At 42.1% G+C, this 13503-nt stretch overlaps 1 protein-coding gene across 1 annotated transcript; it reads left to right on the top strand.

Moving 5' to 3' along the window:
- The first annotated feature begins 382 nt into the window (after positions 1-382).
- On the top strand, positions 383-13135 carry LOC146634651 (protein NLRC3-like). Its single transcript, XM_085349928.1, has 10 exons — positions 383-481; positions 566-664; positions 823-921; positions 1686-1816; positions 2298-2329; positions 4850-4910; positions 5027-6854; positions 9590-9766; positions 12960-13080; positions 13115-13135. The coding sequence occupies exons 1-10, from the start codon at positions 393-395 to the stop codon at positions 13133-13135; spliced, it is 2658 nt and encodes an 885-aa protein (XP_085206054.1). The 5' UTR covers positions 383-392.
- Positions 13136-13503: the final 368 nt, after the last annotated feature.

Raw genomic sequence — 13503 nt, 5'->3', positions numbered from 1 at the left:
CTGAATGTGTCCTGAGCTCGGCCGCTGTTCCACAGTAACTGCTGTCAGAGTCACTGTTACTGAGTTAGCTTAGCTAGCAGAGCAGCTAGCAGTTAGAGTATGAACTCTGTAAGCAGTCAGCTCGGTCCTGGACATGGTTACTGACATAAAGCTGCTCTCTGCAGCCATGTTTGACCTGCTGCTTTGTAGGACTACAGTAATGGAGGATTTGGAGGCTGAAATGGGCTCTGTGACACTTTTTGTAGTGAACTGATGAAATGTCTCAGATGGATGTTAGTCCAACACATCGGACACAACCTCTGCAGCTCTCAGTTGATGTGCACATGAATGATTTGTGTTTCCTCTGCAGGTGAAGGTAGAAAGTATGTGTGAGCTGATGTGAATTGAGCAGCATGGATCAGTGTGAGGACAGAGAGGAGGGAGTCCCTCCCTCTAAAAGCACTCTGTGTGGGGAACATGAGAGCCAGACCAAAGCTCAGAGGTGAGATGACCATCTCTAACTGTCCATGACTCTTCTCCATGTCACAGCTCAGCACTCACATCACTGCTCCATCATTATTCACAGGAACCAGCCTGGACCTCCACCCAGCTCTGTGTCCTCTAAGAGCAAACGGGTGAAGCATTTCTTTCATAATTTAGGGCAAAAAAAGTCATCTGACAAAAAGTAAGTTCATGTCAGTGTTAAAATGTTTGAAATTTTAATCAGCTTTTTACTATTTAACGATTTAAATAATAAACTATTTACATAGTTTGTTTATACTTTTTATGTAATGTATTGGACACATTGGATGTGACACATGTTTCATGTTCACTTACTTTTAGCGTCAATCAGAAACCATCCAGCTCTGTGTCCTTAAAGAGTGACCGGTCCAATCATCGATTCATTGATTTTAAATCCCAGCCTGTGTCTGCTGCAGAGAGGTGAGCTGTTAGTTACAAGAACTCTCTGATTTAAATGATTTTGATGTTTCCTGGTTTCTAAAATGCATCTCTGTAGCAGAGCAGTGTCTCCAAGGACACACAGGCTCAGCTGTAACTGTCAGTTTATCTGGTTTTAAGACACATTTGGACTCAATTGGCTGTTTTTAACTATGTATTTTAATCAGAGGTGTAAATTTAGACCTCACACATCTGGATCCTAAACTATGATAGAAACAGCTGCTAGCAGTGGGTAGTTTGACTTTGATACGCTGCTCTAGAAAGCAAACAAAGGTTTGTGCAGCTCCTCTTCAGAAAAGTGTTCAGAGAGCAGCTGCTGTATTAGACAAAGGCTCGTCGTGTTAGCCCAGATGTGTGTAACAGCTGGATGAAGGAGAACCATCACAGTCGCGTCTCCATCCCGCCTTTATTAATGAACTTCCTGTTGCTTGCAGATGACAGGAACACAAAGTGTTTGTGCCACGTGATGCTGCAGGATTTGTTAACGTGTCCATGATGGTAACATCTCCTCGTCTAACTGCAAACACATGAGCGCTCCTAACGGCAGCTATCACAGCCACACAGGCAGACTGTGTCTCACTGTTGCATTCAGGGACATTTGTTTTCCTGTAAAAAGCTGAACTCTAATCTAAGAGGACTGTTACTGACAGGAAACAGCTGCATTATCTGCAGTCTGTGTGATCACAGCTGCTTCAATCACTTTATCAGAGAATTGATCATTGAATAAAACATGTTTGTGTCTGCAGAGGTCAGAGGTCACAGTCTGCAGGATCCAGCTGTCCGTCTATAAGGAGTGATGGGTCCAAAGGTCATCCTCTAAACTTCAGTGCTGAACCTGGACCAACGAGGTCAGAGAACTGTGATGACTCCTTTACATGTTTGTGTTTTCCTGGATAAATATGACCAAAGATTCATTAAAAAGATAAAAATATTAGACTTTGTCCTGTAGCGCTGTGTGGCAGGCAGGATTGGACCCAAACACAACAGGATGAAGTCAAAGAGGCAGCTTTATTTCAGCTGTGAACATGCAAACAGCAGAAATAAGGAAACATAACTGTAGGTTTGCAGTGAATGAAGCCTCAGCTCGACGCTCCACTTTGTCCCTCTTTTCCTTCTCCAAACAGCCACATCAGGAGTCTTTGATGGAGTTTTAAAATATTTAATTACAAATGTCCAAAGATGGGTTCAGGATACCTGAATCCACAGTTATTAAAGCTAAAATAGTTCACAGGGTTTGGACTTTGTTAGGTGACGAGAGAACATCAAAGTGTTTTTTATCTTTAAACAGTATTTTTATCACTTCAGTTGCTCTCACAGCCCTGTTTGTTATTTTACCAGAGCTCTTATGTTTCACTCAGTGCTCCCACCAAACACCTTGGAGGACACATTAGTGTGATTTAGATTTCATTGGTGTAAACACCAGTCACACAAGCTAACCCATGGAGGCAGCAGCAGGCTTTGTGTTTGGTAAAGTCTGCTGGCTTAAACTAAGAGAGTTTAGTTTGTTAGCACAAAGAGCTGTCAGCTAAAGCCCCGAATGCACTTTGAATACAGACGAACTGAGAAAAACACTTTAAATACAGCAAACAGTCAAACTGACAACATCTTGTTCTGCTGATCATCCACAGCAGTACATTTAGCATTCATGCTAGCAGCAGGCTATGACTGTCCACAAGGCTTAATATACGTGTGTGTTTGATATAATGCCAACAAGTACAAATAGGTGTTCTTACAGGTCTTAATCACAGAGCTCTGATAAGTCTGGTGACTTTCACACTCAGCAGTTTTGCTGCCTTTTATTTTATATTGGCCTTTTTAAAGCCCTTCAAAGTCTCCCACATTCATACAGAGCTTTTAACACCAAACTCCTTTACAGTCCTTCTCCTCTCACACACGATCACACGACTGATTTGTCTGCAGCAGCTGTGTTACTGCTAGTATTTTATTATGTGTGTAATCTCCTCATATTGTTCCTGTGGTTTAGTTTGACGTCCTTCTACAAACTCAGCTGCTCTGTTGCTGATACACGTCTCCATGAATATGATTGATCAGATGCTGCCAACACCATGTGTTTCATGTGAGCGCTCAGCTGAAACCCTGGGTTGACTTATCGAGTTAATAACAAGCTTCACGTGACTGTGAATGCTAAAGTGAATCAGATAAAGGAAAGAGACCCTGCTAATGTTGGACTCACTTCTTAGTGTAGATCCCAGGAGGAAGTTCAACATAGCCATTCTTTGTGCTAGCTCGACCAAACCTGAGACCACAGTGCAGGATAATGATCATCATCTGTCTCTGTCAAGGACATTTAAAATCCTCAAATAACAAACATAATTATATTTGATCATTAAAAATATGTTTTCACTTAAAAAGCATGAGCACACTGGTGGATTACAGAAACATGAAAACTCGTTAACAGTAAAGTTAATTTAGGTGTAAACAAAGTGTCAAACATACTTAAGTAGAAGGACTGATGTTTGTGTTAACCCTCACATGGGCTGTACAACATTATATAGGGAGACAAAAACAGAGATTATCGTAGCCATCGCTCTCTCGCATGGACGTGGCAGTCTTGCTGTCTGCTGCGAATCCTCCCCGTACCTCCGTGACCTCGTCTGGTATCTGCTCCCTCCTCTGTAAGAGACAGTAAAGGAAAACACGTCTCTGCCTAGTCTTGAAAATCTAATCTTATCATCCATTGTTCTTCTAGGGCCTCTTCTTCTTGTGGCCTCAGCTAACTGCTAATATTTAAATGGCTAACATTAACATGTGTGCCAGCCAGGTTAACATTTATGATGACCTATGATTAATTAACTGATGTTGAAACTGAAGCTTTACTGACCTCTGAAATTCCTCCTAAAGTGTTATTCAGTGTTGTGACAGTCAGCTGCTTCAGCTGCTGCTGGGATGGGCTGTGGCAAAGAGAACAGAGAAAATCTAAATCAGAGTTTTTCTCTGAATTAAAAGCAAGGAAACAACAATATATTCTACATGGTGAAACTGATGGTTTCTGGTGTTTGGGTCTGTTTTTCTGTATTCATGCAGATAAAGTGTAAACTCAGATGAATTATACCATCAAATGTTAAAGGAAAATATCAGGATGAGTGTCTGTGAGCTGAGAAGGACGTGAAGCGAGCAGTTTATCCCAGAGCTGAAGCTGCTCTGTGTGCAGAGATGAGCTCAGATTCCTGCTGTGATTGATCAACAGTCACAGAAATGTAGACTTGTAGTTATTACTGCAGTATGGTCACAGCAGATACTGATAAACATGTATTATGAGGATGGATGATCAAGTTTCTCACTCTCTCCTTTAAATCTCAGTTTTTTCTTCTTCACAGTTTATCTGTTAATTTATTAATGAATAACACTGAAAGAGTTTCTGTTATATTTCCCCTTGAACATCAGCTTATTAGGGCGGCATTAGGAAATAGCCCCCCTCCAAAGAATGAATCAATGAATGATGATAATAATAAAATGATTCAAAAGCAGAGCTCAGAGTGGTAGAATGGTCAAACATGGATCCACGGGTGGTTCAACTGCATTTGGTGACGTGACTAAAGCAAATCTTTCAAATAATCCCACCATCAACGGGATGTTGTCTCCTTTACTACGGTTACTTTACTTGGTCACCGTGTGAATTTCTTTGAAATGAACCAAATTCTTTTATTTGTTGGTTGTTGCATATTTAACCTCTACAGTCAGGAAAGGAGGAGATGAGGCCTCAACAATGTTGGGTTGTAGCTGTGCTTCAGGTTAGAGTGAGTGTCCATGGAATAAATGTAAGTCAGTGAACTGGAAACATGACTGTGTTCAAACTTTGTTTCCTTTTTATAATGAGTCTAATCAAAGGTGGACAGAAGTATCTCCACTGTGACTTTTCTGTGTCACCATCAGAGCTTCTGCACAGTGTGGAGAAAGATCCAGAAGCAGAGCTGGACTGCAGACAGCCAGTCAGAGCAGCTGTGTACAAAGTAAGACTGAACATCTGTCTGCTGATGGACTCATTTCTGAAAACTGGACTTCTTGTGTTGTTCAGACATTGAAGAGTTTTCTTTCTCTTTAGTCTCGTTGTTTTTCTTTCTTTCAGCAGATGTTGGTCTGCAGGAGGTTTTAGATGAACATAAGATCAGTCTGAGGAGGAGATGTGAACGTGTGACTGAAGGAAGTGATGAAACAGGAAGTAGAACCCTCCTCAACACCATCTACACTGAGCTCTACATCACAGAGGGACAGAGTGAAGAGGTTCATACCCAACATGAGGTGAGGCAGCTGGAGACAGCTTCCAAGATGGACGCCCTCCATGACGCTCCAATCAGGTGCCAGGACATCTTTAAAGCCTTACCTGACCAACAGAGACCCATCAGAGTGGTTCTGACCAACGGCGTGGCTGGTGTTGGAAAAACCTTCTCAGTGCAGAAGTTCACTCTGGACTGGGCAGAGGGCTTGGAGAACCAACATGTCAGTGTGCTGGTTCTGCTTTCATTCAGGGAGCTGAACCTGATCAGAGATGAGCAGTACAGTCTTCTGGAGCTGCTCCATGTTTTCCATCCAACATTACAGAAGGTCACAGCAGAGAAGCTGGCTGTCTCTCAGCTTTTGTTCATCTTTGACGGCCTGGATGAAAGCAGACTTTCATTGGATTTCACCAACAGGAAGCTGCTGTCTGATGTCACACAGAAGTCATCAGTCAGCCAGCTGCTGACAAACCTCATCCAGGGGAATCTGCTTCCCTCGGCTCTCGTCTGGATAACTTCCCGACCCGCAGCAGCCAATCAGATCCCTCCTACATGTGTTGACAGGCTAACAGAAGTACGAGGCTTCACTGACGCCCAGAAGGAGGAGTACTTCAGGAGGAGATTCAGTGATGAAGAGCTGTCCAGCAGAATCATCTCCCACATGAAGACATCCAGGAGCCTCCACATCATGTGTAGTATCCCAGTCTTCTGCTGGATCACTGCTACAGTTCTGGAGCACATGTTGACTACAGAGCAGAGAGGAGAGCTGCCCAAGACCCTGACTGACATGTACTCACACTTCCTGCTGGTTCAGACAAAGAGGAAGAAGAACAAGTACCACGAGGGACATGAGACGAGTCCACAGGAGCTGACGGAGGCTGACAGGGAAGTTCTTCTGAAGCTGGGGAGGCTGGCGTTTGAACATCTGGAGAAAGGAAACATCATGTTCTACCAAGAAGACCTGGAGCAGTGTGGTCTGGATGTGACAGAGGCCTCGGTGTACTCAGGAATTTGTACAGAGATCTTCAAAAGAGAGTGTGTGATCTTCCAGAAACCAGTCTACTGCTTTGTTCATCTGAGCATTCAGGAGTTTCTGGCTGCAGTCTACATGTTCCACTGTCACACCAACAGGAAGACAAAGGTGCTGAAGAACTTCCTTAAACCAAAATCTTTAATCAAGATGATTTCCAGTCTTTTTGATGATGATGATCTGCAATCACTTGATGTATTTCTGAGGAGAGCCATGGAGAAATCCCTCCAGAGTAAAAATGGCCACCTGGACCTATTTGTTCGCTTCCTTCATGGCCTCTGTCTGGAGTCCAACCAGAGACTCTTAGTAGGTCTGCTGGGTCAGACAGAGATCAGTCCAGGAACCATCCAGAGAGTCATCAACAACCTGAAGGAGATGAACAGTGATGGAATCTCTCCTGACAGAAGCATCAACATCTTCCACTGTCTGATGGAGATGAACCACCTCTCAGTACATCAGGAGATCCAAGAGTTCCTGAAGTCAGAGAACAGATCAAAGAAGGAACTCTCTGAGATCCAGTGCTCAGCTCTGTCCTTCTTGCTGCAGATGTCAGAGGAGGTTCTGGATGAGTTGGACCTGCAGAAGTACAACACATCAGTGCAGGGACGACAGAGACTGATTCCAGCTGTGAGGAACTGCAGAAAGGCTGGGTGAGTCCAGATGTGATCATTAACATCATTGATCAGTGTAGGTTAGTAGTTTAATTTTGAAAATAAAATCAGATTGTAACCACAAAGTGTTTGTGTCCGTACGCTGCAACCTTCCACACCATTCCTTTATTGTACAGACTCAGCAGCAGCTCCATGGATCCCAAATCCAAGAGTGGAGAACAGATTTGAAGTGTGTCACATCCATGCAGTCACAGCTGTTTCCACCATGTTTCCACTGATATTAATCCTGTTCAATGACACGTTTCATATCAGTGAATATGTTCTTTAGGACGTCCACTGACATGTTTAAGTGTCCTGCTGGAAATCATTCAAATCATCCATGAAATCCATGAAAAATCCTTTTAGTGTTTCTAACTTCAGCCTCTGTCCTCTCTCTCTCTCCATCCTCCTCACTGCTTCTTTCACTGATAATCACACAAACATCGTATTCAGCTACAAAATAACACAATAATATCATCTGATGATCATTATTATAAGAGCAGGATCCATATTTGATATCAGAGTAACACACTGCTTGGTTATGTGCAGTCATCATCAGTGACTGTGGGTCAAACAGAAGCTCTCTGATTGGTTGCTGACCTTGGTCACCTGTCCACTCTCACCTGTTTGTGTTTGCTCTCTCTTTGCTGTCTCCATCCTCTCTCTCCTTTCTCTCCCTCTCTGTCTTTGTACGTCACTCAGGTCCAGTGGAAACAGTGACATTTACAAACGTTCTTGAATAATTTATAATACTTTGGAACAACAGTAAAACAGCCAAAAAAGTGTAAGACTGAAGCAGGTCCAACCTTATAACCAATACGGGCTCCACCCCAAACAATAACCAAATTCCCTAATATACTAAAATCACTCAGCAGTCCAACTGCTTTCCACGGTCCAACCGTATTAAATCCTTTAGCGGTCCAACCGTATTCAATCATTTTTAGCAGTCCAACTGCATTAAATCCTCAGTACTGTCATGAGATTCTCATCAAAATCAAAGCAGACATTCCCCAGTAATTTCAGTGAGTAGACTTTAATTTGTAATGTCCAATTTGGCACACTTTGGAAATAATTCAACAGGTAGTGCCTTACCTTTGGATAAGCGGCTTAGAACAACAATGAGAAAAAGAGAGCTGATTATTAGCTCATCAAAACACAAAACAAAATCACAATGAATTATCGGTTAATTTCATTTAAAATAATTCATTAAGTATTTATGTACAATTCAAATTAGTTAATTACATATTTTGTTGGTTTGTTTTCTATTTTAATTATTTTACTGACACATTTAATGAATTATTTAATGATGTATTTATTTAATTCACGTTGCTACTCCTGGCCCTGCATCGCTGTTCATAAATACATTTTATTTGTCAGCTTCACCCATCAAAGTCAGGGGGCGGGGTTAATGCTGATCAAGTCAACACCATTGCTTTGGTCTGGTGGGCGTTCTTTTAGTGGGCTTTTCTCAATACTAAGTAGGCCTACACACCAGGGTTTGGACATGTGTGGACCCAAACTATACTTTTACCCTTTTTTGTGTGTCACCAAATACACTTTAATATTTTCTAGACAAGAATGTAGTGGCGTAATCTTTAAGCTCTTTTGGCTCCAAACAGAAGTGACAGACTTGAGCAGGGTTCATTTAAAGGCTGACAGAAGTGGAGTGGTGACGGGGAGATGTTTGACAGGACAGTGTTTCAGCCTCCACAGGTTCATGTTGTGCTCCATCAGTCAGTGAAGATGAAGTCAGTGCTGATGAGGCTGTAGAGTGTGTGAGGGATGTGAATGAGGATGATGAAGATCTGATGATAGCAGATAAAAACAGGCTGCAGAGACTTTGAGCCATACAGGGCACACAGTGTGTGTACAGAACAGCTGAAATCATTATGGAGGCCTCACTGGGATATGGAAGCATCACAGTACAGCTTCAGTGAAGCATTAAAGTCTCTGATATGAGATGAGAAATGAAGCAGCCAGAGCTTTTTCATGAGTGGAAATCCACTGTGACTGTGAGCTGCTGCTACAGCCTCCAGATTAGCCAGCAGCTCATCCTGCTCAACATTTCCTCACCAACTTTAATGGAAGTGTGATGTTTTCAGCTGGAGTGATGGTCAGGGTGGCCTCCCTCTCCTCTTCTTCTCCTCTTCCTCTTTCATTTGTAAAGCCACTTCTGCTGCTTTCATTCATTTGGAAGTCCTGTAGCTGAGTTTGGGAGAGACTAACAGCCTCGGCAGCAGAGGGGAGAAAGGCTGTAACACCACCACTTTACTCTGTTCTACCTGTCACATCATTTTATCAGGAAACAAATATGCTCATGTTTTTACTATGCTTGTCTTGAAGATGTAAGAAGATCACATGGTGCTTTTTATTATTGTGTTGGTTTGTTTGCTGTCTCTTGGATGGAGCCCAGCTGTGCGTGGCCCCTGGGCCTGTGGTCAGAGTGTGTGCTGGATAATCCGGCCCAGGATGAGGCCAAACTGACATGGGATGAAATGTCTGTCACATAATTGAGCTTTGTGAGAAATGTACGACTTTAATGTGAAACATTCAGAGTTTTTTCTCTTGTTGTGTTTGTTTGAAGCTGCTTCCTGTTGGCTTCAGCTGTTTGGAGTTTCCATTTTCTAAACTTCTACATTCTGAACCTTCTTCAGCTCTGAACAGATGATGAAACACTGAATGATTTCAAGCTCACACTTTGTCTAATAAACTTACATCTTTCATTCTTTATACAGATTGAGGGACTGTGGTTTGTCAGAGATCAGCTGTGATTATCTGGCAGCAGCACTGAAGTCCAACCCCTCCCATCTGAGACAGCTGAACCTGAGCCTGAACAACAACCTGCAGGATTCAGGAGTGAAGCATCTGTGTGGTTTCCTGGAGAGTCCAGGATGTGGACTTGAAACTCTGAGGTCAGTCAGCATGTTTTAGTTGTGCTGAGATGAATATGATGTGAAAGTTGTGCTGACACTAAACTGCAGACATCAGGCTGATATTATACTGATCCACACTGAGGATCTTCATGGTAAAGTCTGTTTTCTTCTTCTCTGGTTTAGTCCATTGACTGCAGCAGAACAATGTTCACATTTCAAACAGTGAGACTCAACGTATGGCCCGCGGCCCACACGCGGCCTGCCCACCTTCCCTGATTCAGAGAGAGGGGACCCTGATTAACTGTGTAGTGTTCTTCCTCACAGTTCTAAGTATCAGACACAACAATGAATAATCCACAGCTGACTGTCTTTAGCAGGTCAAAGGTCACGGCACACAGCAGACAGTGGGAAATATTATAACTCTGATCATTTATCAGCACATATCCATATGTATAAAAACAAAGCTGACACTGTGAGACTTGATCAGAGGTGTGATCATCACAGCAGAGGCCTTTGTGTCAAAGTCACTGAGGATCAAACAGAAACACATGAAGCAGATTTTCCTGTTCTGGCTTTTTATAGCAGATAACCTTCAAAATATTCTGCAGTCCATCAAAAACTGAAGCAAACCATGAATCAACATGTGAACATGAGCTGATGCTGCTGAAGTGAAGCAAAGTTACAGAGGTTTGATTACAGACACAGCTGAGAGTTTGTAATCTGTCATCATTTTAAAAGGTTTACATTTCTTCAGTATATCCACATTTGCAGCTGCTACCTCAACCTCCACTTGTCCAACACAACTGCTGTCCACTGCCTCCATGACATTGTGATTTTGCTGTTGGTCTTCTGTCAGATCTTCATCAATCACTTCTGCACGGGGCACACCTTCAGACTCTGCAGCTGCATAACGAAAGCCTGTAAGATAAAATTAGACATAAGGTAAATGTACACCAATATTCCAATGACAGGTGTGTGATTCATCTGGAAGTTATGTGCGGATTAGTGTACAGTGATAGCAATTTAGTATGTTTTTAGAGGGGGGGGGGGTTGTTTACCTCCGATGGGTGCTCTTTTTCGCTTCCGTTGCGTACGCCTTGAGTGCCGGTCCGAGTCTGATACAGGTATGTCGTCATGCCCCATGTGCAGTGTTGGTGCCCAGTCTGGATTTGTTACATCCATTTCATATGCTGGTTTGCCTGCAATAATGCCAAATCATAAGCTACTCAGTCGACATGACGTGGTTCTGCAGCATCACACATTAGCATGTTTTATCTCATTATCTATGACCTCAGCACGTTGAAAATAACACTAAAAGCCTTTCAAGAGTGATATGAATTAATTTAGAACTCACCGGAAAGAAAATGCCGTGAGCAAACCAACAAAAAGCTGGGGATTGCAGAGAACTCGATATCCGCTCGTCTCACCGCTGCAATCCAAGCCTGACGTCTTTGTTTAGTAATATCGGATACATGGGATCCCTCACGTTGCCTCCAGGACGGAAAACGATGAAAAGAGAGCCCGTTATCCAGCTTCTTGCCTTCACGATCGTGTGATCTAACGTTGCAACCGACAACACAACACGTACGATCCATAGCTGAAATGGTATCCTTGGGCTGGCCTACTGTCATGGCGGAAGGGGGCATGGCCCATCTCCCGTGACATCACGCTCCAAAGCCCTATAGGTGGGAAAATGTACCATGTCGACCAATCAAAAATGATATGGAAACATGACATTTGGTTGTTTAGCAAAAGGGGGAAGTTTTAGGAGTGACCGGCAAGAGAGAGCGAGTGAGCGAAAGAGAGAGAGAGTTTTGATACGTGAGAGATTTGTGACGTTTACCGTGTTTGGTCTCAAGTTAGTTTGTTGTCTTGTGTATTTAGTGTGTAGCTGTTGTTTTGTTTTGTGTGTCAGTTCTACTAGTGATCGTCACAGTTGCTGCCTTAAAGCCAACAAAGGCAGATTGCAGTGTAAACGCTGAGTGACACACCTGCTGTCAGACCTGCAGGTTTATCCCTGTGCTGTTCTCATATGTGTTAGAGTGACACAAACTATTGTTTGACACCTGATTGTTCTGTAAATAGTTTGAAATGATTATATGAAAAACGTCTGAGCCTTGGCTGCATTTTTTGGTAAATAGTACCATATAACTTTGTTGTTTGCAAAACGTGTGCGTATTTTTAAAAATGTACAATCTCTATTTGCATTTCAAGTTATGAAGATGATTCGTTAAACATGTGTGTGGTTTTTACAGTCAAAATATCACTTTCTACTTGTATTTTAAATTTTGTCTGAATTTAGATAAATTGTGCTGATACAGTTGGTCAAAATGAGAAAATAACAGATTGGCAAGATAAACTGTTTTTAAAGGTAAAATATAGAGGCCACATCAAAAGTAGTCAAGAAGGGTTAAAGGCTAAAAGCAAAGTTGTCACCAAGTACTGTTTATATTTGTGTGTATTGCTGCAGCTTTTTTGAGTATTAATTTGGTGCCTTTGTGTGAAATAATGGTATTGTGAGTGATCCATATAGTCACAAAGAATAGCCACTTGTTTCTGTGCTACCAAAGTTCCCCGGCTTTCATTCAAAATGTGTTTATCGTCAGCACCTGCACATTAAACTACTTAAACATTATAAATGTCTTCAAGCTCACACTGAGGCCTGTGGGGTACTATCAGCCACTGAGACAGTACACACATTTATATGTGTTTGTATATGAATATTTCATACTTTAAGACTGCCTGTTTATTTAAGGGAGATGAACAAAATACATTGGAATTGTACAAAATAATATCATGGATGATAAATTAAATAGATTTTAAGTAGATGCTTGTGCATTCTTAAAGTCTTATATGTTGAACTGAACTATGTGATCTGTTCAAAGCCTTAATCTTAATTTGAAGTGAAATGTGCATTTTGAGTTTATACACTATGTATATAAGGCGACCGTTTCCTTTTGCAGTATTTTTGTGTGGTGTACTTTTCTATGTCTTAACAAAAGGGGAACAAAGGTGTTTAAGTTCACCTAGGATGATGTGTTTTAATTTTCACATGGTCTTGCTTGAATTTGACCCTGACAAAGGCGTATGAACTCTGTCAGCTGTTTGGAGTTTCCATTTTCTAAACTTCTACATTCTGAACCTTCTTCAGCTCTGAACAGATGATGAAACACTGAATGATTTCAAGCTCACACTTTGTCTAATAAACTTACATCTTTCATTCTTTATACAGATTGAGGGGCTGTGGTTTGTCAGAGATCAGCTGTGATTATCTGGCAGCAGCACTGAAGTCCAACCCCTCCCATCTGAGACAGCTGGACCTGAGCCTGAACAACAAGCTGCAGGATTCAGGAGTGAAGCATCTGTGTGGTTTCCTGGAGAGTCCAGGATGTGGACTTGAAACTCTGAGGTCAGTCAGCATGTTTTAGTTGTGCTGAGATGAATATGATGTGAAAGTTGTGCTGACACTAAACTGCAGACATCAGGCTGATATTATACTGATCCACACTGAGGATCTTCATGGTAAAGTCTGTTTTCTTCTTCTCTGGTTTAGTCCATTGACTGCAGCAGAACAATGTTCACATTTCAAACCTTCAAAGAAGAAGAAAAATCCTCCACTGGATAATTCACTGTGAAACTCTCCAACTCTTCATTCCACCTTAAAGTCTGTCTGACACTGAAATCCAAAGCAAAATGTGCGTTTGCTTTACAGACAGCAGTCCAACACAAACATACACACATCATCCAAAACACAGTCCAACATCCAAATCTCCTCC

The sequence above is a fragment of the Diplotaxodon limnothrissa genome, linkage group LG3, assembly GCF_057381915.1.
Source record: "Diplotaxodon limnothrissa isolate DT_005_m linkage group LG3, D_limnothrissa_male_GT1.1, whole genome shotgun sequence".
Taxonomy (NCBI): Eukaryota; Metazoa; Chordata; class Actinopteri; order Cichliformes; family Cichlidae; genus Diplotaxodon; species Diplotaxodon limnothrissa.
This window is presented reverse-complemented; position numbering and strand designations above follow the sequence as displayed.

Coding starts and splice junctions, on each gene's coding strand:
- LOC146634651 (XM_085349928.1), top strand. CDS start 393: ATGGATCAGTGTGAGGACAGAGAGGAGGGAGTCCCTCCCTCTAAAAGC. Junction 922..1,685: donor CCTGTGTCTGCTGCAGAGAG/GTGAGCTGTTAG, acceptor TTGTGTCTGCAG/AGGTCAGAGGTCACAGTCTG. Junction 13,081..13,114: donor ACAAGCTGCAGGATTCAGGA/GTGAAGCATCTG, acceptor TGGAGAGTCCAG/GATGTGGACTTGAAACTCTG.